We start from the raw sequence: 24,040 nt of genomic DNA on the forward strand, positions 1-24,040 counted from the left end.
GCCACTATTGGCGCCATTTCTCTAATGCATTGCAATTTGTCTAATCTCCTGATCCCTAATTGGTGTTTTTTTTTCTGGTGCTGGCGCCATTTTACACAGAGTGGAGAGATAGCTGTTTGTTCTTGGCAGGAATAACCTGGATTCAAGTGCACACAGGGACTCAAAAATGTAATCCCTGTTCAGAACAGCGCTTAAGCTTAAAGCGGAGTGGAACAGAAAACTAGTATAATAGTGCTGGTCTTTCAGTGGAGGCTGTAAAGGGAGGCACTGCAGCTATACAAAAGGAACACAACACTTGTTTCCTATTTATTAGTCCCTATACTCATAATCTGTATTTGAGGTATAGCAGACTCTCCTCTGCTCATCAGTTTCCCCTAGCAGGCATCTGCTGCACTGTTTCCGTATGAAGCCTTTAGGCTGGGGAGTAGCTTTTTTCACCATACAACATGTCAGGGAAGCCAGATAAGATTTCCAAATCAAAGCAAGGTGCGGTCTTATATTTCACATTCTCCAGATGCAATAAAAAGAAGGGTTGCATGGAAAAAGGGGCTCTTTGCATAGAGTGCAACTCTGAGACCATGGGTCTAATTCAGACCTGATCATAGGACAAATTTGTCCTCAAAATGGGCATATTGAGAACAAATGTGTCCAGGGATTGAGTCTGAATTAGCAACATGTGTCTGCTTCCTGGAGGCACCGTGGAGGTGTAAAAGATCCAGGAATGGGCTATATCCTTAATGGGTGCTATCTCAGACATACACTGTAAGTACTGAAAGTGAGTCCAATCCTTCTTTAGTCAGCACCAATGTCCAGAGAGGAACCAATTTAAGCAAGGAATATGGCAAAATGCCTTTCCGAGATGGCTTGAACTCTTAACAAGATGGTCGCCTCCTCTGGGGCAGTAGTCATCTGCTGTCTTCTGTCAGAATTCCCTGGGGATTCAGAGCCAGCACACTCCTCTCCTGAGTAAAGGGAATATTAAACACTTAGTGGAAGGATCCCGCAGGTTGGGACGCGTATTCTGATTCTTCAAGCCGTCACCAATTAAAATGTACACCATAATCCACCATAATGTTTTCTATTATGTATTTACTTTTAAATGTTATGTATATCTTTTCTGATTAGTTATTTTTAACTAATAAACAGATTATAATAAAATGTCCATCAGATTCAAGACTCTGAATCTGCAGAATCTTCTGCTGATTCTTTTTTAAATGTAAGAAGAAAGTTTTTTTATTTTTTTTGCCCATTTTCTCATTTTAGGGAAGCATTAAAATAGACTTGTCTTAAACTGGACACAAAGTTACAACCTCTTGGGAAGTTCTGGTATCTGTATCCATTTTGCAGATGACAACACATAGCCTTGGCAAAACCAATATTAGGGTAGATGCTCCTATCACTCGTGTTGCGAAGGCCACAGTTATACCCATTGTACACTCAGTCACTTTGAAAGACAAAGCTTAGTAAACTGAACCCAAAGTTAAGTGAAGTAAGACCATGATACGCTGGAGAAGATTATTTTACCTGGACACATTAGACTTCTGTACTCTAATGCTGCTTTCAGACCGCATAACTGGCTTTGACCCTGTATTTGGAAACGTTTCCAAAAACGGGTCTGCCAGATAAAACCCCTTTCACACCGCAGCACTTAAACGGTATATTACCGTTTAAGTGCCGATTTTTTGACACTGGCAGACCCGTTTTTGGAAACTTTCCAAATACAGGGTCAAAGCCAGTGCAGCCTTCAGCCCTCCCCTCCGTGCAGCTCCCCCCCCCCCCCTCGCGCGTGTCGACCGAGAGCATGTCGACGCCCCCCGCTCATGTCGACGATTTTGAGCCTAAAATACCGGTTCTGAAACGGGTAGGACCCTGCATTTTAACCGGTTAGAAAAAACGTTTTTTTCTAACCGGTTAAGTGGTCCTGCACCTTTCAGACCGCACACATTACCGTTTTAAAAGGGTAAAAAAACGGCAATATACCGTTTTTAAAGTGCGGTCTGAAAGGGGCATAACTGTACTGGAAACAGCAGTGAGGCACTGAAAGCCTAAAATGGCTGATAGAACTATGGTTTGCACTTGGCTACATAATGATTGTACTGCAGTGTGTAATATCAGAACAATTACAATGCCCAAATGTTACAAGATAGCTTTTGATATTTGTAATTTACATTTCTCCTTCGGGAGACGTCAGGGGCCACAGGCTTTACAATGGGTAATGGGAGAGAGCACCAGAACCCTATAGGTTAATCCTCAACTGTTTCTCAGGCAGCCAGGCTCCTCCCCTCCTTTACCGCACCTCCAGGCCAAGGAACTCAGTTTTTTTCGGGTGCTGGCAGGAGTCAGATGCATCTTTTTAGAGGGGATGCATTTTGCAGCCTATCTTCACATTTATTTAAACAAAAAAATGTTTTCTTCTCACCGACTGTCAGCGACAGAGCAGCAGCGCTGGGGGTCTGAGCAGACACCTGCGCTGCTGGCTCCATCACTCAGGTCCGGAGCTGCAGCGCCACTTGTGGGTGGGGACCGCAGGGGCCCCCAGGCAATGGGGAGCCACTACCACTGCCGCGCACCTCAGAAAGTTAATCTGCTCCCCACCGGGAGCACGCGTGATCGCGCTAGCGAGGCACATTGAGGCTTTAGCAGTTGGACGGGGGGGACCGCTGGCTGCGCTGACAAGCGGACAGCTGGTCCGCCACCCGCTACCACTGGACCACCAGGGTAACCGTTTGTGAACACTTCCCTGGGGGTCATTTGTTAGCAGGGGAAGGAGGCTCCCCCCCAGTTCACACTAATGTACGCATTTCCGCTGTTTTCCCTCCTCTTGCGAATGATCCGCAAGCTGAAGGCGGAGGGCGGCATGTTGATTCTGGTGGATCTGCATTGGCCCAGACGGATCTGGTTCTTGGAACTGCAGGCCCTGTCAGTGGCTCCTCCGGTTCGCTTATCCCTGCGTCCAGACCTGCTCTCTCAGGGTCCGTGTCTACACCCGGATTTGAGGTGTCTGGCTTTGACGAGGTGGCTGTTGAGACCTTCCTGTTAAGAGCCAGGGGCTTTACCTTGAGAGTGATCTCCACCATGCTCAAGGCGAGAAAACCTTCCACGAGAGGGGGTTTATCATCGCATTTGGAGGGCTTACTTTTCCTCGTGTTGAAATTGCTGCATCAATCTCAGGACTTACCGCCTGGCTAGGGTTCTGTCCTTCTTGCAGAAGGGCCTAGAGGCTGGGTTGCGCTTATCTTCCTTAAAGGTTTAAGTTTCGGCCTTGTCCAGCTTGTTCTGTCAACGGTTGGCGCTGTTGCCAGATGTCCACACATTCCTGCAGGGTGTCTTGCATATCCAGCCTCCCTTTGTTCCCCCGGTTGCCCCATGGGATCTCTCTCTAGTCCTGTCTGCTCTTCAGGGCCCACCTTTTGAGCCCTTACGGTCAGTGGACCTGTGTTGGTTCACCTGGTTTTCTTGTTGGCGATCGCTTCGGCCAGGAGAGTCTCTGACCTGTCAGCTCTGTCCTGTAAGTCCCCTTTCTTGTTCTTCCATTCGTACTGTCCCTTCTCACTTACCCAAGGTGGTGTCCAGCTTTCATCTCAACCAGGACTGTATCGTTCCGGCCTTTAGACAGTCTGATGTTTCTACTGATTGGTCCTCCTTGGATGTTGTTTGGGCATTGCACATCTACCGGTATGTGCGCCGCACTAGGCCGTTCCACAAGTCAGACTCTCTCTTTGTACTCTATGGCTTTCAGAGAAGAGGGTGGCCTGCTACTAAGCAAACTATTATCTGCTGGATGCCCTCTGTCATCTGGCAGGCATACTTGGGCGCCTCCCTCCCGGTTCCGGTGGGAATACAAACACAGTCCACTAGGCCTGTGGGGGCGTCTTGAGCTGTTAGGGGCGGTGCAACAACTGAGCAAATTTGCAGGGTGTCAACTTGGGCGTCCGCCAGTAATTTCTTGCGCTTTTACACTTTTGACACGTTTACCTCTCAGGACTCGGCCTTCGGCCAGAGTGTGTTGGCTGCAGCACTGGTGCGTCCCCACCCATAGGTGGCAGCTTAAGAACATCCCATTGTCAAGCCTGTGGCCCCTGACGTCTCCCGAAGGAGAAAATGAGATTTATTTCTTACCTGGTAAATCTCTTTCTTCGAGGACGTCAGGTGCCACAGGGATTCCTCCCTGCTGCGCCTGCTTTACTTTCGTTACAATTAAGTTACGATTACGTTATATTATTCCTCTGTTGAGGGTCCTAACGTGTTCAGAATGTGTTCTGTGTGGTGCTTCTCTTCCTTCTCTCTTGTCTCCTGTCTTGGCTTGTTAAAAAAAACTGAGTTCCTTGGCCTGGAGGTGGGGTAGAGGAGGGGAGGAGCCTGGCTGCCTGGGAGGCAGTTGAAGTTTAACCTCTAGGGTGCTGGTGCTCTCTCCCGCTCCACTACCCACTGTAAAGCCTGTGGCCCCTGACGTTCTCGAAGAAAGAGATTTACCAGGTAAGACATAAATCTCGTTTTATTGCCCATTAAGTTTGTTCTTATAGTGAAGGTAATATAAATGGTGTATGCTTATTAATATAGGCAATTTACTGTTACTCTTCCCATATGCTGCTGCTTATCTGTAGAGCCAATTTGAAGATTAATTCATGGTCCAAATGTATTAATTGTAGGTGCTTTTGGTACTCTGGGAGTTGGAGGAGGATTTGCCTTGGGAGCTAAACTTTGTCGCCCCGATTCAGAGGTATTGACATTTTTTATTAGATAACATATTTGCTTGTGACTTTAAGTATGTTTATGTCTATGTTCATGACTTTTTTAAAGTCCAGACTTCAGAGCCAAAGGGGGGTATTCCATCCCCCATCACTATTCCCTATGGGGGAAATAGCGGAACGATTTCTGGGTGTTTCTCGTGGCTATGCCCCCTTTTCGGCGCTCAACAGAGCTGACGCTGAGCCGGCCGAGAACGGGACCGAATTAAATACCCTCCTTAGTATCTAACTTTATTTTGCCTTCAATACTCATTAGCAGTCCTTACAATAGTTTAGCACCCTTTTAGAGGAGGTATAGATGGGCATACAAGGGAGCTCTTCCCTCCCCTCTTGTCTTTTCCCAGTTGAAGATCAGACTCTTAGGTCATCGTTTTTAATTTGTGCTGCAAGCTTACCTCCTCTGTGAGTCCAGGTAATCGCTATACCAAGTAGTCTTGGAGAGAAAGAAAAGAGTTGCACTATGGATGCACACCAAAAGAGAAGGATATTTTGCAAGGGAGAAAAAATTATCCTAAAATATTAAAATATAAACTTTTATTGATATTTTATACTAAAAAGAAGGGAGAAAAAACCTGTGCAGATTTGTTAACATATGGAATCTCACCAGGTGATCTCCTTCTATTCCTTGTGAAATTATTTAGAGGTTAAGACTTTTACATACATACATACATACATACATACAACATATATAGTTGTAAAGATAGTGGTGTATTCTTTTATCTTGCTTCAGCAGTTCCTAGGTTAGCAGTTCCTGGCTAGCCTCAGATAATTGTTAACTTTCCTTTCATGGACTTGTATCTTTTTTCAATTAAATCACAGCATCATTCATATCATTGTTTACACATTTCATTAAATTTGCAACAAAAATAGCCAGCTTTGGGGGCTGACACGTGTTTCACAGGTGTTAGTTTTTTGCAGCTCTGATGAAGCTAACCCTGTGAAACACGTGTCAAGCCCCAAAGCAAGATAAAAGAATACACCACTATCTTTAACACTATCCTAACCGCACCAATATAGGCAGGATTGTGAAATGTATTTTGGGTAGTAAATAATACACTGAATAAAACAAGTGGAATTAAAACCACAATCTGATTGATAAAACTGAGACTGCTGACATGCAGTATTTCCCTATTTATAATCACTGCTAGAATAATTCCTAAATATATGAGCAACCATAACAGCTTAGTTAGAGAGAGCTGAATTGCTACATACATATATACTGAGATAGCAGAGTTTTAAAAATATCATAGAACCGGTGTATTAATATAAAGAAGTGTAATTAATAAATGAATACTATCAGCAAAAAGATAGCTCAGTGAGAGGGAGCTGAAATTGCGATATTTAACTACAGCAGAGATCGGGGATACTTGGAGGCAGGTATACTTACATGCACAATTTTAAAACAGCCACTAGATGGCAATGAACATCTAAAGAAAATATTCAGAGAGAATTACAGAACCAGTGTGAGAATAACGGTCTGATATAATCATTCTGAATACTAGATACACAATAAGGAGTGATCTAAATCTGATATAAATAATATGAGGTATATTAAAACCCTCTAAATAAATACAAGAATTGGAAAAATGTCCAGGGAAATGGACTGGCAGTAGCATTCTGTGGCTCTGTGAGAGAGACCCAAAACCCCAATAAAACTTATCTCTGTGTGAAAAAATAACGCAGAAGGACGATTATCAGAGATATACTCAGATATCTCACTCTTGTGTATCAAAATAAAAATAAAAACAATGCATGTAACCCTGAGATAAACCTCAAGCAGATATGAACAACTACCTTAAAAATCTGACGTATTTATACGCATGAGACAATTCACCATAGGTTGAAACAAAAAATCCAAAATAAAGGGATATAATACATTAATATTACCCTAAATTGGTGACGGAAGGAAATTTGAACGGATACATTCCCTTCCCATAAGGACTTGAATAATAATCACAGCATCAGTAGTAGCCAGCTTAAGGGAAACTCACTTTTAATCCCTATAAACACAAAGCCTTTTTCTTTCTGTGCATTCGCACAAACACTATATATGTATGTATGTATGTATGTAAAAGTCTTAACCTCTAAATAATTTCACAAGGCATAGAAGGAGATCACCTGGTGAGATTCCATATGTTAAAAAATCTGCACAGGTTTTTTCTCCCTTCTTTTTAGTATAAAATATCAATACAAGTTTACATTTTAATATTTTAGGATAATTTTTTCTCCCTTGCAAAATATCCTTCTCTTTTGGTGTGCATCCATAGTGCAACTATTTTCTTTCTCTCCAAGACTACTGTTGTGACTTTGTTGCCTGGATAGCACCCATCGCCTACACCTACCAAATAATAACCTATTACTTCCCAATAATATACAAGGGATATATTCTACAAGAAAAAGTGTGTGCGGACCCTCAATTCCCTTTCCCTTATCCCCATTATTTACTGTAAATCGCTTTACCAATGCTGATGGTCTGCAGATGGGCTGGTTATCTGGGGACTGTAGTCTACCTCTGCATGACCAGTTTCTGGTAGCAAGACTCCTGACCATTTTGCTTTGAATTAAGTCACCTGCGCATGCAAAAACTCTGAGTAAGGGCCATCTGAAACTTAAATTAAGGAACTGTTGTGTAGTACAGTTTCTTGTGTAAGCATCTACAATGAAATGTCTCCTGCAACGGGAGGCCAAAAAGAGCCTTTGTGTTTGAGTAAGCTCCTGAATTAAGGAAACACTTTATGTAAAGTCTGACAGGTTAGGTGGTATTGGGTTTCTTTTTTCTTTTGTAACTAGCTTTTAAAAGCTAGTTACATTACAAAATAAAAAACCACATTGGTTTACTTATGTTTCATTTGGCTAAATATGTACACACACACAAATATATGTGCATCCAATATTGGGCAAAATGCATTAGGTTGACATGGACAATAGGTCGACACATGAAAGGTTTTTCACAACTTATATTTTTCTTACGGCCAGCGGTGGATGCTGGGAATGTGGGTATTCCGGGGCTGGAGGTCCGGGCACCAAGGAGTAGAAACTTCTTCTGGCTAGTGCAGCCCTAGGCTCCGCCCCCCCTAATACCCCTTCCTGTCCTCAGAGACCAGTTTTTTTCCTTGGTGCTCTGAGGAACAGGCACCACGCTAAGGAGAGGGCAGTTTTAGCCCTAATTAACTTCGTTTAATTTTTTTTTTTTTTATATATATATATAATTTTTTTCACACCGTCAGACTCGCAGCGCTGCTGCGGCTGACGGCAGAAACCTCCCCCGGCGTCTGGTGGACGGACCTGTCGGCCGCTCACACCAGACACCTCAGGCACTTGGAGGGAGCTGCGGCCGGGAGAAGTACAGGTAAGCGGCTTCCCCTTTGCGGGGAGCCGGATATCACGGCTCACACCGCCGGTGGCTGGGGGCGCCGCCGGAGGCCTGGCAGCGGTACTCTGCTCATGCAGAGAAACCGCTAGACCACCAGGGATATGTACATAACGGCTCCCTCTGTGGAGACGGGTTGCGCTGGTGGTTCCAGGAGGGGACGGATTTACAGTAACTCCCCCCCAAGCTCGCGGCAATGGCCTGTCCTGGGTTCCCGCCGTGAGCGCTCCTCTCCTCCCCCTTGTTTCACAGCGGGGGCCATTTTAGCTCACTTGCTGGCTGCCTGCTAAACGGAGAGGAGCATAAGAAATCGCCCCCCTTTGCCTCCACTGTTATCAGTGACAGGTTGTATTATCCTCACCTCACTTATATGGTGAAGGTGTAGGAAACAAAGTGCCAAATTCCTGTGTGTGTGTGTGTGGTGTGGGGATTGAATATACTGCAGTGTATTTTATCTGTCTTTGTTATTTTTCACAGTTTGTTATGTTAAACTGATGTGAGTATTCTTATACCACATCTCTCTCTGTAGGATTGACAGAGAGCGCAGTATAAGTTCACTTATTCATTTATTTAGTGACTGAAGAATTCTCACACACACAATATCACTGATGTACTTAGGTAACTCCGGTTGTTAATTGACTAAGACACATACACAAATCATGTCAGCAAAGGGGAAATCCCGTAGGCCTGGTCCCGCTCCAGCGTTGCACGCATATACTTGCACAGTGTGCAAAGAAAATTTTGCTAGTGCTGAGCAGAATCACGCAGGCCTCTGTGACCGTTGCTCTCAGCCGGGACCTAGTCCGCAACCCACTGCGGATATTCCCTGCAAACCGGACTGGGCTGCAGACCTGTCCTCTACGATGAGGGAACTAGCTTCCCAGCTGGCAGCGTCACGTAACACCGCTGCCGCACCGACTCCCCAAGTCCAGCCCCAGCCACCAGAACCTGCTTGGGTAGCAGGATTATCACAGTAAGTCCAGGGTTTGGTGCAGGTTTCATCCTCACTTCAAAATGTTCTGACAGGGTCTAGTGCAAATAGACCATCCAGACGTGAGGCAACTCAGCCTCTTTTACAGGACACAGATGATGATGATACATCTGGAGACGATCAGGACGGGGGTGCTATTGATGTAGCAGATGATGTGGGCACTGATACTGATGATCATATGTCCCAGGCCAGAGTAGACAGCCTAATTAAATTGATACGGCTCACTTTCAACATAAAGGAGCCAGATGCGCAGACTTCTGCAGAGGGCCCAGATACTGAACCAGTGTTCAAACGCAAAAAGAAGGACAGTGCTTTTTTCCCTCAGTCAAAGCAGTTAGATAATCTGTTTGAAGAAGCCTGGAAGCATCCAAATAGGAAATTCCTTGTGTCTAAGCGGATTCCTCCCTTTTATCCTCTACCAGACAGCCACAAAAAATGGGAGGATCCCCCTCAGGTGGACACCCATGTCACCAGGCTAATTAAGGCAACGGCCCTGCCCATTCCTGATGTAACATCCTTGAAAGATCCAGTGGATAAAAAACTGGATCAGTTTCTCAAGTCCATATATTCCAATGCAGGGGCAGCTGTTAGACCTAGCTATTCGGCTGCCTGGACAACCAGAGCTATAGCACACTGGGCGGATGCGCTCTTGGAGGGCCTTCAATCAGGTACTAAGAGATCTGAGTTTCTGTTCTTTGTGGACAATATTAGGGAGGCTAGTTCCTACCTAAGTGAGGGCGTATTGGATGCGGGAATTTTTGCATCCAAGATTTCTGCAGTATCAGTGGCTGCACGCAGAGCCCTCTGGCTTAGATCTTGGAAGGCCGATAATGATTCAAAGAAAGCCCTAGAGGCCTTACCATTCAAGGGGGGCATACTTTTTGGAACGGAATTGGATAAAATTGTCACTTCCATTGCAGCCTCAAAGTCGGCTTTTTTGCCCACAGGAACCACTAAACCAAGACAACAAGCCTTTCGATTTTTTCGTCCCTCCAGTAGGGGCAGATCACATTATACGGGATCCTGGCCAACAAGGTCACAACAGTCCTCCCAAAAGGCGCAGAAGTCCAAGCCCAAGCAGGGATGGGCAGCTCGTCGCCAGACCCCAAAGCAGGCTGAAAAGCCAGCGGTCTGACGCCGGGCACACCAAGAACGTGCCATGGGTGGGGGGCCGCCTTCTGGAGTTTGCAGAGACCTGGTCAAGTTCCACATCGGACTCTTGGGTGTTGGAACTAATATCACAAGGTTATGCTCTGACCTTTTGCTCCAGGCCCCCATCACAATTCTTTACAACAGGCCTCCCACTGGACCCTCTCAAGGCAGTAGCCCTCGAGACAGCTGTCTCAACCCTGTTGGAACAGAGAGTGATCATGCCTGTTCCACATTCTCAAAGGGGGACCGGATTCTATTCGAATCTGTTCCTGGTCAGCAAACCGGACGGGTCCTTTCGCCCGATATTGAATCTCAAGAGATTGAATGTGTTCCTGCGGGTACCCAAGTTCAGGATGGAGTCTTTGACCTCCATTCTAAGCACTCTAGAACCAGGAGATCTGATGACCTCACTGGATATTCAGGATGCATATTTGCATATCCCGATCAAACAGGAACATCAGAGATTTCTCAGATTTGCAATATTGGATCGCCATTTTCAGTTTCGTGCGCTCCCGTTCGGGCTCTCAACAGCCCCCCGGGTGTTCACGAAAGTCATGGCGGTGATGGTGGCTCGCTTACACCTTCTAGGCATTCGAATTCTTCCTTACCTAGACGATTTACTTATAGTAGCACAGTCACAGGAAGAAATTCAGAGTCATCTCCAGATTGCTCTGGACATGCTTCAATCCCACGGGTGGATAATCAACTGGAAGAAATCCAGCTTGACTCCATCATCCACCATGATACATCTGGGGGCACTAATAGATACAGAAGCCCAAAGAGTGTTTCTCCCCCAGAACAAGATACAGGACATTCACTCACAGATCCAGTCGTTTCTGGCACAACGCAGAGTGTCGGTGCACCTCTGTATGACATTAATGGGGAAACTGGTATCCGCCTTCCCAATGCTGGAATTTGGACAGTTCCACTTCGAACACTCCAGCTAGCCCTGCTATCTCGGTGGAACCGATCACACATGGATTTGAAGAGGCAGTTCCTCACCATCTCAAACAAAGTCAGACAGTCTCCTCAGTGGTGGCTACTGTCGGACAACCTGAGGAAAGGACGATCCTTTGCAAGCCACGATTACATCGTAGTGACAACAGATGCCAGCCTACTAGGCTGGGGAGCTGTGACCCTGGATCAGTCATTCCAGGGCCGGTGGTCACTCCAGGAAACAAAGTTATCAATAAACGTACTGGAGCTAAGGGCCATCTTCCGGACGTTCGACCAATCAGGAACTCTTCTTCACGGAAGGCCAGTCAGAATCCAATCAGACAACGCGACAGCGGTCGCGTACGTGAACCATCAAGGGGGAACCCGGAGCCGAGCAGCCATGCGAGAAGTGACCCAGATCCTCCTATGGGCAGAGAAATTCCTACTCACCCTGTCGGCAGTATACATTCCAGGAGTGTTGAACTGGGAAGCGGACTTCCTGAGTCGGCAGACGATCCTCTCAGGCGAATGGTCCCTCCATCCGGAAGCATTCACAATCCTGACAGACCAGTGGGGAATGCCACAAGTGGACCTTATGGCCTCAAAGCACAACAAAAAACTCCCACTGTACGGAGCCAGAACAAGGGACCCACAGGCATGTCTGGTAGACGCACTATCAGCTCCTTGGCCGTTCCAAAGGGTGTTCGCATTTCCACCAATTCCTCTAATCTCCCGTCTACTTCGACGCCTCAAGAGGGAGAAGGTGACCATGATCCTAGTAGCCCCGAATTGGCCGAGACGATCATGGTATCCAGACCTATTGCAAATGGCCAGGGCACCGCCGTTTCCCTTGCCCCTCCGGCCCGACCTCGTGTCACAGGGACCGTGCCTACACCCCGACTTAGCCAGACTGGCTTTGACGGGGTGGCTGTTGAAGAGTCGATCCTGAGCAGGAGAGGATTTCCTCCTACAGTCATTAAGACACTGCTGGCGGCAAGAAAACCATCGTCAGCAAGGGTGTACCACAGAATTTGGCAGAGGTATTTTCTTTGGTGTGAGCCTAGAAGGTTCAACCCAAAGATATATAAGCTCGATAGGGTCCTAGGATTCTTGCAATCAGGCCTGGACATGGGGTTGAGCCATTCGTCCTTGAAAGTTCAAGTGTCGGCTCTCTCTGTCCTTTTCCAGAGAAAGATCGCTACATCATCCACAATCCATACATTTTTACAGGGAGCTCTTCATCTACAGCCTCCCATACGTCCACCAGCAAACCCATGGGATCTCACCCTGGTGCTAATAGGGCTAATTAAGGCACCTTTCGAACCCCTGGAGTCAGTTTCTCTTTCATGGCTTACTCTAAAGACCCTTTTCTTGCTAGCCATTGCTTCGGCGCGCAGAGTATCAGATCTAGGGGCTCTCTCCTGTAGGCCCCCATTGCTTATCTTTCATGAGGATAGAGCAGTTCTCAGAACTAGACTGGACTACCTCCCAAAGGTTGTATCCCGATTTCATATAAATCAGGAAATAGTAGTTCCAGTTTATGAAACAACCACGGACTCGCAAGAAAGCGATGTTTCTTTGGACGTTGTCCGAGCCCTAAAGATTTACGTAGCTAGAACAGAGCAGATAAGAAAGTCTGATTCTCTCTTTGTTCTCTTTGATGCCCGGAAGCTGGGCTGGCCGGCTTCAAAATGCACTTTGGCTAGGTGGCTAAGGTCTACCATAAGGCAAGCATACCTGTTGGCGGGACGACCAGTACCGCATTCGATAAGGGCGCATTCCACCAGGTCTGTGGGGGCATCGTGGGCCCTGCGGGCAGGGGTCTCGGCTGAGAGCATCTGCAGGGCAGCCACGTGGTCTTCAGCTCACACGTTTATCAAATTCTATCGATTCGACACCTTCGCCTCGGCCGATGCGGCTTTTGGCAGGGGTGTCCTCAGTGCAGCTCGGGAGCGGTCCCACCCTTAGGGACACAGCTTTAGGACGTCCCACATTCCCAGCATCCACCGCTGGCCGTAAGAAAAAAGGTGATTTTTGGTCCTTACCTGTAAAATCCTTTTTTCAGAGGCCAAGGTGGATGCTGGGCGCCCGCCCTACCGCTCCAAATCTTGCAGTTACATAGTTAAAGTTCACAATTTAATGTTCAGTTGGTTGAATGTTCAATAAGTTGAATGGTTCCCCTCTCCTATACCTGTTCCTCGGCTTGTTAAAGTTAAAAACTGGTCTCTGAGGACAGGAAGGGGTATTAGGGGGGCGGAGCCTAGGGCTGCACTAGCCAGAAGAAGTTTCTACTCCTTGGTGCCCGGACCTCCAGCCCCGGAATACCCACATTCCCAGCATCCACCTTGGCCTCTGAAAAAAGGATTTTATAGGTAAGGACCAAAAATCCCCTTATTTTCTTACTTTTATACTTTACCATTCCTAAAAGTAGTCCATGTGGATGGTAAATTTTGCCGTCAGCGGTAGCGCAGTGCTGCAACGGTACAGAAATAGACACCTGGCCTGAAGCATGGCCAGGGAATGTGGAACACTAATTTAGGGGGCATGTGATCAAATTTACAGACAACAAAAAACGTGAAGCAACAATGTCGACATTTTTCTTGTGTCAGCTGTTTTGCCGTGTCGACCTAGACAAAGCTACCAGCTGAAACTGCTGAAGATGCACCTTTTAAAAGTAACAAGAAATATACCGATGGTATATCAGGCGCAAATTATAAAGTTAAACTAAATTAAGTAAACAATATCTATAATAAATGTACAGTATGTACCTGCTGCCATCCTTGCTGGCGGGTCGCCAGAACGTACGCGCTGGCGACCCGCCAGCAGCCTCGCCAGCGAGGAGACTGAGACGCACGTGCAGGGTTAGGGGGGGGTGCGGGCAGGCGGCGGGGACCCCGGGTTACCGCCGGCAAGCCGGCGGGGACCCGGGGAACGGATGGAAGCGCCGTCGGAAGGGGACGCGCGCGCCTCTCGTGCGCGCGCGTCCCCTTCTCACCATCGCCATGGCGCTGGCGGGGGATGGCGGCTGGCGACGCCAGCGTCATCCCCTGCCAAGATGGGACCTGCCCCATCTGTACCACAGCATTAATTGGTTAAGGTGCTGCTCCCAACAATTAAAACAACACATCTTCTGAGGAAACCCTCATTATACCACGAGGGAGAAACGCATCAAGAACGGGGAAACTTTTGCTTAACTTAAATGTCCATTGGTCTCAGATTCTAATCTGGACCTGTACCCGCCTATGAATCGCGGACTTTTGGCCAACATACGCAAACATCAATCTCCAGAGAAACCAGAAGGCGTCCAGACTGTTGTGAACGGAGACCTGTAGCGATCCTGCACCGCTTGCCCCATTGGCAGCCACTGTCCATCCCATGCAAAGGATGGGAGAGGTAACATCACGGCAGAGGTTGCTCCCGGCTTATATCACATCTGAGCCGCGCCGGTTGTAACGACTAACTCCATCCACCACAGCAGAGGTTACTCCCGGCGTTGGCTCCTAATACAACAGAGCCACGCCGGTGGAAGCGACCTGCTAATCGATTTTCCTGCCACATTCCACCGTCCTCCTGTCCTGTGGTAATATACCCCTAACGATCAGGACTAATATAAAGCCCCTGGAAACATATGGTTTACCCGAATTTTGCCTTCTATTTGCCCTAAGGACCAAATTGATACAATTTATCTCTGGACACAATTGTCACAAATTATATCTAGTGGAGGCTCCCCACCCCCCTTCAATATAAGGATTCAAGTGGGTAAGAGCACTGGAGCTAAAGTTTGATGATATCTGACTTCTGGATAAACTTTTAGAGATATTAAGTTGATCTTTAATTTATATTATGATGCTATATTTATTGTTTTTCAAATGAATTGTTTTAAAGTGTGTCTTTATATTAATTAAAAACATTGATGTATTAATTGCGCTCTCTCTTTTTTGTTGACCTTTGAAAAGTGCTGCTTAGTAAATTTGTCCCCCTCTGCCTATTCTATAGGGAAGCTAACCTGTAGTAATGACTGACATAGATTATTCAGAAGGGACTATTAGTTAATAATCAGTTTATTTAAAGTACCTTCATTTTCTACCAAAAGTCCTGGAAATTATTTTGCAACTAGAATATAGGTTATGGAGTTTGTTTGTTTTTTGTAAAACATTGGTAGTGTGGGTGGGAGACTGGCAACCACATGCATGTTAATAATGGATACTACTTGTGAATTGCAACAGAAATAATGTACATTCTATTACACTCAAAAACACTCTTTTTTTGGAGTAAATCTTACATGAAAAATCTTTTTTTTCTCTTAGGTTTGGATAATATATGGAGATGGTTCATTGGGATACAGCATTGTAGAGTTTGATACATATACACGCCACAAGGTAGTCTTATTTTAAAATACAACTTGCATTGTCACAAATTTGATCACGATTAGCTGTAAACAAAACAGTGTTTAGGCTTTGTAAGTGACTATAACCAGCAATGAGGCAAAAAAAAACAGCAATTTTTAATAAATGTTGGTATAATTTTATGTATTCCTTCTATGAAATAATAGCTAAATGCAGATGATCAGTGGGGACTGAGGTCTGACCTTTATGTACCAAACTCCCCAAAGCCTTGCTTTGGGGTGTTTGGCCCTGTTGAGTTTGGCCCTGTTGGTATACACAATCACATGGTTATGTCTATGGGGCCTCCTATCCAGCTTGAAAATATGAAGAGTTCAGGGTGTTAGCTGGGTGAGAATATTACTTCAAGAGCCACAATACCAGTTAATTTTACCTCCCCTTGGTACAGGGCTTGGAAATAGGCATTTTATAGCATTAAGTACCATATACAATCAGTGTTTCATAGCAAAAGGGAAGTAAGTTTTATTTATATAGCGCACTTTCTCCAACAGGACTCAAGGCCCTTTACAGACATTAAAAATAACAATGCACATAGTGTAATACAAAGGGTTATCAGTACAAGGAACAGTCAACAATGGCAGTACAGATATACATCACACGTAGAGATATGCACAAGACGCATTCTAATAAGGGACATGGACATGGGGAACATATTTACCGAGCTGTGCAGTACCCAGGCAGCCACATGGTGATTGCACAGCCAGATAGGTAGCCAGTTACATATATATATATATATATATATATATATATATATATATATATATATATATATAGCGTAGCGGGGGGGAGTGCTGCACTCACGGCGTCTTGTTCAAATAAATTTCAGCAGTCTGATGTACAACGTTTCAATGCCTTTATTCTGGCATTTTCGTCAGCAGTCTGATGTACAACGTTTCAATGCCTTTATTCTGGCATTTTCGTCAGGTATGCCAGAATAAAGGCATTGAAACGTTGTACATCAGACTGCTGAAATTTATTTGAACAAGACGCCGTGAGTGCAGCACTCCCCCCCCGCTACGCTGTCTATACACTCGCTCCGACGAGTGTTTGGTACTGACACCCGGCGCACCAGACTTCATTAGACGGAGAGCCGGTACAAAGGAATATATATATATATAGGATTCAGTATTGAATCCCGGCGGTCGGGATCCCGGCGTTCAGAATCCCGACGCCGGAATCCCGACAAGGGGGGGATGTGGATCGCCTCCCCTTGCGGGCGCGCTGCGCACGCCACGCAGCGGGCCCGGTGCCTCGCTACGCTCGGCACACTAATTTATTCTCCCTCCAGGGGTGTCGTGGACACCCCATGAGGGAGAATGTGTCGGCATTTCGGCATGGGGAAAATATAATTACGGAGCTGTGCAGCATCCAGGCAGCCATTCAGTGGTGACAAATTGTATTTCATTTTCATTGGTGGAATTTTCACCCACCCAACAGCTAATAACACTTTAATCCACCCTATCTGCTCCCATAAAGATCTTCCCACATAGCAGCTCTCAGCCTTTTTACCCATTAACAACCTCACTTAGCATCTAATTGTGTCCCAACACACGGACGCACAAATCTATACACCCAATTCTTCTCAGCAGGAAGAAGCCATTCAGCAGCAGCTCTTTATTTGTGCATCCTGGATGGGGTGGAGCTTCTTATGTGATTGACAAAGAGTCATGTGCTAGAGGTTAAAAAGAAATATATGGTGGCACTACTAGTAGCCATGGGGTAAAGCAGTTACCATTTTACACATTGTACAGGCTAATACAAAAGTACAAGAAAATAATAATGAGAATACCTCACTTGTTTATGATGACCGAATAATCTCTTTGGGGGTAATTCAATTGTTTTTTATTATGGCCGCCACTAGATGGCAGCAATTCAATTGTTCTGCCGTTTAGATGTCCAGCAGCCATGGAGGTCACATTTTTTCTCACAACCTCCTGAGGTGCAAGAAAAAAATGGGTACTGTGCTGAGTTTGCACACAAAGCAGGTGCTGGATGACTGCCCGACGGGGGATCCTGACGGTCAGTATACCGACATCGGAATCCTGACTGCCGGTGCTTTAACGGATGCCGACTCAAAGGGGCTACGCTCTCTTGTGGGGTTCCACGGCCCCCATAGAGGTAGAACAGAACCTGTGGTGAGCTAAGCGAACCACCGAGCCTGCACGCGGCCTCTTTGCGAAAAACTCAATAAATGGACAAGTTATGAGGTCCCTGAGTTGACAATGTTTAGGTCGATGGTCACTAAGTTGACCTCTAATGGTTGACACTGACTAGGTCAATCTCTAAGAACGGTCCTCATTGACAGGTCGATGCAAGTTTAAGGTCGACATAGACATGGTCGGCATAGACATGGTCGACATGAATAAGGTCGGCATGCTTTTTTCATGGTCTTTTTTACAAAAACTGGTGTTGTTTCTTACTTTAGTATCCATGTGGGAAGGGGCGTAGCTAGGGCAGAGCCAGTGGAGCTCAGGCTCCAGGCGCTGGAAGTTCAAATGGCGGCGCTAACGGCACCCTGCCCTGCCCTGCTGTGTCTTCTCTTCTGCACCGCCTGGCTCACAAGATCAGCTGTGAGCTGGAAACAGTGTTTTTTGTATTAATTTATTAATGAGCTTTGTCTCCGTCTCTGCACTTTCCGGAGCCACTCTGCTTGAGCAGCTCAGCAGCAGCTGCTCCTCACAGAGCTCAAACAGCTGAGCTTACTACTCCGCTCTATTTGATCGGATCACACAGGAAGCATGAGCAGCAGCAGCAGCTCCTCCTCTCCTGGGCACTGTGACTATTAATGTCCTCCTCTTCTCCTCCTCAAAGATATTGGTTAGTGCTCCATGTGTGTGGGGTGTGGGGGGCCACTGGCAGTGTGTGCTACAGTATATGTATGTTTTCTAGGTACTGTATGCTGCATGAGTGTATGTGCTGTGTGTGTGTATATATGTTATATGCTGTGTGTATGTGTTGTGTTTTTTGCATGCTGTATGTGTGTATATGATATGCTGCATGTGGCTTTTGTGTGTATGCATGCTATTTCTATGTTTGTAGGTATGATGCATGTGTATGTGTGTATGTATGTTGTTTGTCTGTATGTGTGTATATATGTATGTATGCTGTGTATACGCCTTTATGCTGTGTGTGTATGTATGTATCCTGTGTGTGTAGGTATGCTGTGTGTGTGTGTGTGTATGCATACATGCTATTTGTGTATGTATGACAAGGGAGGCTCCTAAGAAATGACTATGGGACCGATGTAATAACGTCTCAGTTTGGCGCTTGTGTAGAAGGCCGGCCAAACTTGGACCTTTTTTTAATAGCGTAATCTTAGGCAAAACCTGCCTTGTAAATGACTGGCCCTTGGAAAAAAGTCTGAATGACCCATAGTCATTTGCTAGGGCCCCTCTGTCTTAAGTACCCCGGGCCCCATTGTGCCTTAATCCGGCTCTGCTGTGAGCAATGGCAGGTGGGGCAGGAGCCAGGACACACTCCCTCCAGACAGGCTCCATGTCCCCGTATACATGCAAACAGCCTACGTTCTCCTCTTGGTCTCCTAGTCCTCCCTCCCTCTACACTCCTCCCCAGCGTGTAATTATTACATCACACGCATAGAGGAGTCCGAAGCGAGACTAGACTAGAGGAGCTGTTAGTGCTGCAGCCTGAGGCTGTAGAAAAAAAGGTGCATATACTGCTGCCAGCCTGGGGCTCAGGCTGGTACGCAAAACAAATAATAAACATTGGGCAATAATGTAATAATTCACCATAGGAAAGTGGGGAGGCCTGCTAAAAATCAGTTGGGGTGGGGGGGGGGGGGGGGGGGGGGAGGGGAGCGACACATACCCTTGCTCCAGGCACCATGTCACCTAGCTACACCACTGCATGTGGGCATTGAGTGAGACTATAACAGTGTGCCCGAAGCATGGCTAGCGCAAAGGTACACTTATACTGTGCCCATGTTAACAAACACCCCAAAAAAGTGAAAAACTCATGGCGACTTTATTCATGTCGACCATGGACATGTCTACCTACGTTGACATAGGGTGTCGACCATTTCTAGGTGTCAAATTAATCACTGTCGACCATTAGTGGTTGACCTAGACTTTGTCTATCATCTATTCCGGAACCAAAGGACAAAATTGAATTGTGACCTATGTAAATATATTTGACACCAAATATATGAGCAAAGGATGACTGAGGTCCCCTTTAGGATTACAGATCATCTGCATTTTCTTTTTCCATTCCTGTAAAACCTTTGCAGATAGATTTGTTACCTTATGAAAACATACCCCACATATGCAATGTCAGTTTCGCAACTGTGAAAGACTCCTCCAATACGCCAGGAATGTAACTCACAGGGACAGTGGTTACCTCTACCGATGTCTCTGCAAGTTAGTTAGTACATAGCCCGGGCATTTAAAAAGAAAAGAAAGAAACAGTCTGTCATCTTTATAATGCTTCCACATTTATTAATGGGAAACGGTCATCTGTCAGACCACACTTAGGTCGACAGTCATTAGGTCAACCCCGAAAGGTCGACTGGCCCCAAGGTCGACATGGGTCAATGTCGACATGACTTAAGGTCGACATGGGTCAAGGTCAACATGACTTAAGGTCGACATGGGTCAAGGTCGTCATGGGCCAATGTCGACATGACTTAAGGTCGACATGGGCCAATGTCGACATGACTTAAGGTCGACATGGGCCAATGTCAACGTGGGTTTAGGTCGACATGAGTTTTTCACTGTTTTTTGAGCCGATGTGTGCCGACAGGCGGTATTTCATGCCCTACCATCCACTAGGGCGTGGTGGGAGAATAAAATAGTGAGCCCGAAGCATAGCGAGCAAAGCGAGGGGCTGCGGTTCAACTCCAACTGGTTTCATGTCGACTGTGTCGACATTCGGGTAAAAAAACTGTGAAAAACTCATGTCGACCTAAACCCATGTCGACCTTGGCCCATGTTGACCTTTAACCCTGTCAACCTTGGGGCCAGTCGGGGTCGACCTTATGACTGTAGACCTAAGTCTGGTCTGACAGATGTACCAATTCCTTATTAATACGTAGGGCCCCTTAGTGTGATACTTAAAAAGAGCTGCTTGCACTAATTCATTGCATTAATTCATATGTAACTTTCACACATATACTGTCAACAATGTTCTCTCTTAGACGCCAGTCATTGCTTTAGTTGGAAATGATGCCTGCTGGAGTCAGATTTCTCGAGAACAAGTTCCCATGCTAGGAAGCAATGTTGCCTGCAGTCTGGCATACAATGGTGAGTTATTTTAGTGTTTAGTATACTTTTCCTGATGGGTTTGATACGAAATCCCGGCGGTCGGAATCCCGGCATTCAACATCTTGACAAAGGGGGGACGTGGATCGTTCCCCCTTGCGGGCTCGCCACGCAGTGGGCCCGGTGCCTCGCTACACTCAGCACACTAGTTTATTCTCCCTCTATGGGTGTCGTGGACACCCATAGAGGGAGAAAGTGTCGGGATTTCGGCGGTTGGGATTTTGAACGCCGGGATTATAACTGCATCCCTTTCCTGACTGCACTTTACAGCCTTTATAAGTTTTCAATGATAATTTTTTTTTTTTTCTGTTTTTTGAAACAATGTTTTATCTACTTCATACTTCATGTTTGTTTCCTAATAAAGTGACACACATCTGCTCTACTCTGTGCTATTCGCACTACTAATTTTCACTCTGTGGCTGCACACATTCCTCCCAACATGACACTACCTCTTTCATATGTTGCCATGTCCACACAATCACAAAAGCAGACCGGTCACTGTCTGCATAAGCCAGGCATTCGCAACCACGGTCCTCAAGGCACACCAACAGTGCAGGTTTTGTAGATATCCAGACTTGAGCACAGGTGACTTAATTAGTACCTGAGTGATTCTGTGCTGAAGCCTGGATATCACTAAAACCTGCACTGTTGGTGTGCCTAGAGGACCGTGGTTGGGAATGCCTGGCATAAGCGTATTTCATGTGATGCCTTAATCCCTTTGAGTGCCAAGTGAATTTGTCAAAATTGGTGTGAAAATTGACAAGCAAAAACGTTTAATCATCATAATGACCTGTAATGTTTACCTTTTATATAGGAAATACAGGGGGAAATTTACTAAGATGTGTATTGTACTTCACATGTGATGTTGCTATGGGCAACCAATCAAAATGTACTTCTTATTTATTTGGCACCCTCTAGAACTGGGCTGGGCAACAACGGCCCTCCAGATGTTGATGAACTACACATCCCAGCATGCCTTGCATCCGTTTCAGCATGGCCACATAGCAAAACTAATGCAAAGCATCCTGGGATGTGTAGTTTATTCACATCTGGAGAGCCTGTGTTGCCCAGCCCTGCTCTAGAAGATAGTAGACTGGATCTGATTGGTTGCCCATAGAAACATCACATATGAAGTAGAATACAGATCTTAGTAAATTTTCCCCATAATCTTTTTATTTTTTTTTTACACATTTTTCATTTGAGTGTATGTAACAAATGTGAGTGATGCTCGCTTTTTTAGCTGATATTTTGAACATCTCTCACAGATTGGCACTCAAAGCATTAAATACTCTGTGCTGCAAGGTCACTTGAAAAAAAACACGTTTCATTTGAAAATTAAATAAGTGTTTAGTCCTATACAGACTAGGCAACTTCTGGGCGATATCGTTCATGATATCACCCAGTGTTTATGCTCAACCCGCCGGACAACACACACTGCCGTTGGTTGTTAATGACCACCTCCAACAGAATGCAGCATGGGCCGAATTCCCCCACAAGTGTGTACACACCCTGACGGTTCCACAGCGATCAATATCTTCAGGTGTTTTACCTGCAATTTCAGCAATATTGTTTGTCATGTGACAGCCCTCCTCTCCAAATAACTGTTAGATTTTGAGTGTGACCCACAATTCTCCTCCATATTTAAGTGATGAGATTGCTACTCCCTAAATAAAGATATTTTACATTTATTTATGTATTTGCATGATTGTTTTTTTTTTCTCTCTGCAGATTATCATATTGTGGCAGATGGTTTTGGAGGGAAAGGTTTCCTGGTGACTCGGCAAGATGAAGGCAGAATAACTGACATCATCAAGGAAGCACAAGAAACAACTAAGAAAGGAAAATCTGCTCTTATTAATGTGCTGATAGGAAAAACCAATTTCCGTGATGGATCTATTTCTGTGTAGAGTTCTTAAACCAAAAAAACCCCACTAGAAATATATTTTCCAATAACCGAACTCTCTGACCTCATTGATAGATCAGTCTGTACGCTCCAGTTGTTTACTAACTCTAGCAGCAGATGTACCTGGAAATTACTCAGAAAAAGGATAGATTTTTATAAACAAGTTTTCCAAATTTTAAAGCATTATCTGTTGTTATGCAACTGATTAAAATGATCTGTAATTGCTATGGTTTCTGATAAAAGTATCTCAGGCACAACAGCTACCATCGGCCCTATTGTGACTTCTAGTGGATATTTGGGTTGGGATCATTTTGTCTACAGCATGTCGGTCGACAAGCATTAGGTAGTCACCACTAGGTCGACATGGGTCTAGGTCAACATGGGTTTAGGTCGACGGGTCATTAGATCGACACAAGCATTAGGTCGACAGTGTCTAGGTCAACAGTCAAAAGGTCGACATGGGGGTTTTTCACAGGTTTTTTACCCGGATGTCGACATGGACACAGTTTCAAGTGCACTGCATTGCTCACTTCGCTTGCAATGCTGCGCTCACAACACTATTTTTTCTCCCACCATGCCCTAGTGGATGGTAGGGCATGAAATACCGCCTGTTGGCATATGTCGGCTCAAAAAACTGTGAAAAACGCCATGTCGACCTCATGCTTGTGTTCTAAACCCATTGACCCAATGCTTGTCGACCAACATCCTGTAGACCAAATGACCGTATCCTGGATATTTCAGGGCAGTTATAGGTTTTCTAAAAGTGTACTGTAGAAGACAGTACTGAATGTGGTGCTGAAGTTTATCTCAGGTAATCTGTACACAGGAGTGGAGAACCAAACTTTGTGCGAGTGGTACTGTTTTACCATTTGTTCTTTTTAATGATTTGAACTAATTGCACGTGAAAGACCAAAATACATAAGTACAAATTAACTTTTTTATTACTTATTTTTACATTAGATATGATCTATCAAAATGAAAAGAAACGGTCCTGTCCCGCTATTGCCATTTCTTATCATCCTAGACATGTTTTCGTTTGAACATATTCTCAACCATGAAAAGACACTTTTTTATGGTGCATAAAAATGGCTAAGTTACTTGAGCTTTCAGCAGTGAAATATACTCCTACATCTCCTTGAACATTAGGACTAGGATCTGATTACCTATAAATAAATAAATCACAGTGTACTTTCATATTTTATGACCTAGGGGTAAACTGACTAATGCTGCCCATACACGCCCCGATACGGGCGTGCGTTCC

General features: G+C 45.4%; 1 protein-coding gene across 1 annotated transcript in view; it reads left to right on the forward strand.

Annotated features, from left to right (window-relative positions):
* The window catches only part of HACL2 (2-hydroxyacyl-CoA lyase 2), an 86,635-nt gene extending 62,870 nt beyond the window's left edge, over positions 1–23,765 (forward strand). Inside the window, exons 13-16 of the mRNA XM_083162793.1 lie at positions 4,650–4,720; positions 15,505–15,576; positions 20,753–20,858; positions 22,605–23,765. Coding sequence (XP_083018919.1) covers positions 4,650–4,720; positions 15,505–15,576; positions 20,753–20,858; positions 22,605–22,783 — 428 coding nt within the window. The 3' untranslated portion in view covers positions 22,784–23,765. The remainder of the gene's footprint in view (positions 1–4,649; positions 4,721–15,504; positions 15,577–20,752; positions 20,859–22,604) is intronic.
* The last annotated feature ends 275 nt before the right edge of the window (positions 23,766–24,040 follow it).

The sequence above is a fragment of the Crinia signifera genome, chromosome 19 (assembly GCF_055691185.1).
Source record: "Crinia signifera chromosome 19, ASM5569118v1, whole genome shotgun sequence".
In the NCBI taxonomy this organism is placed as follows: domain Eukaryota; kingdom Metazoa; phylum Chordata; class Amphibia; order Anura; family Myobatrachidae; genus Crinia; species Crinia signifera.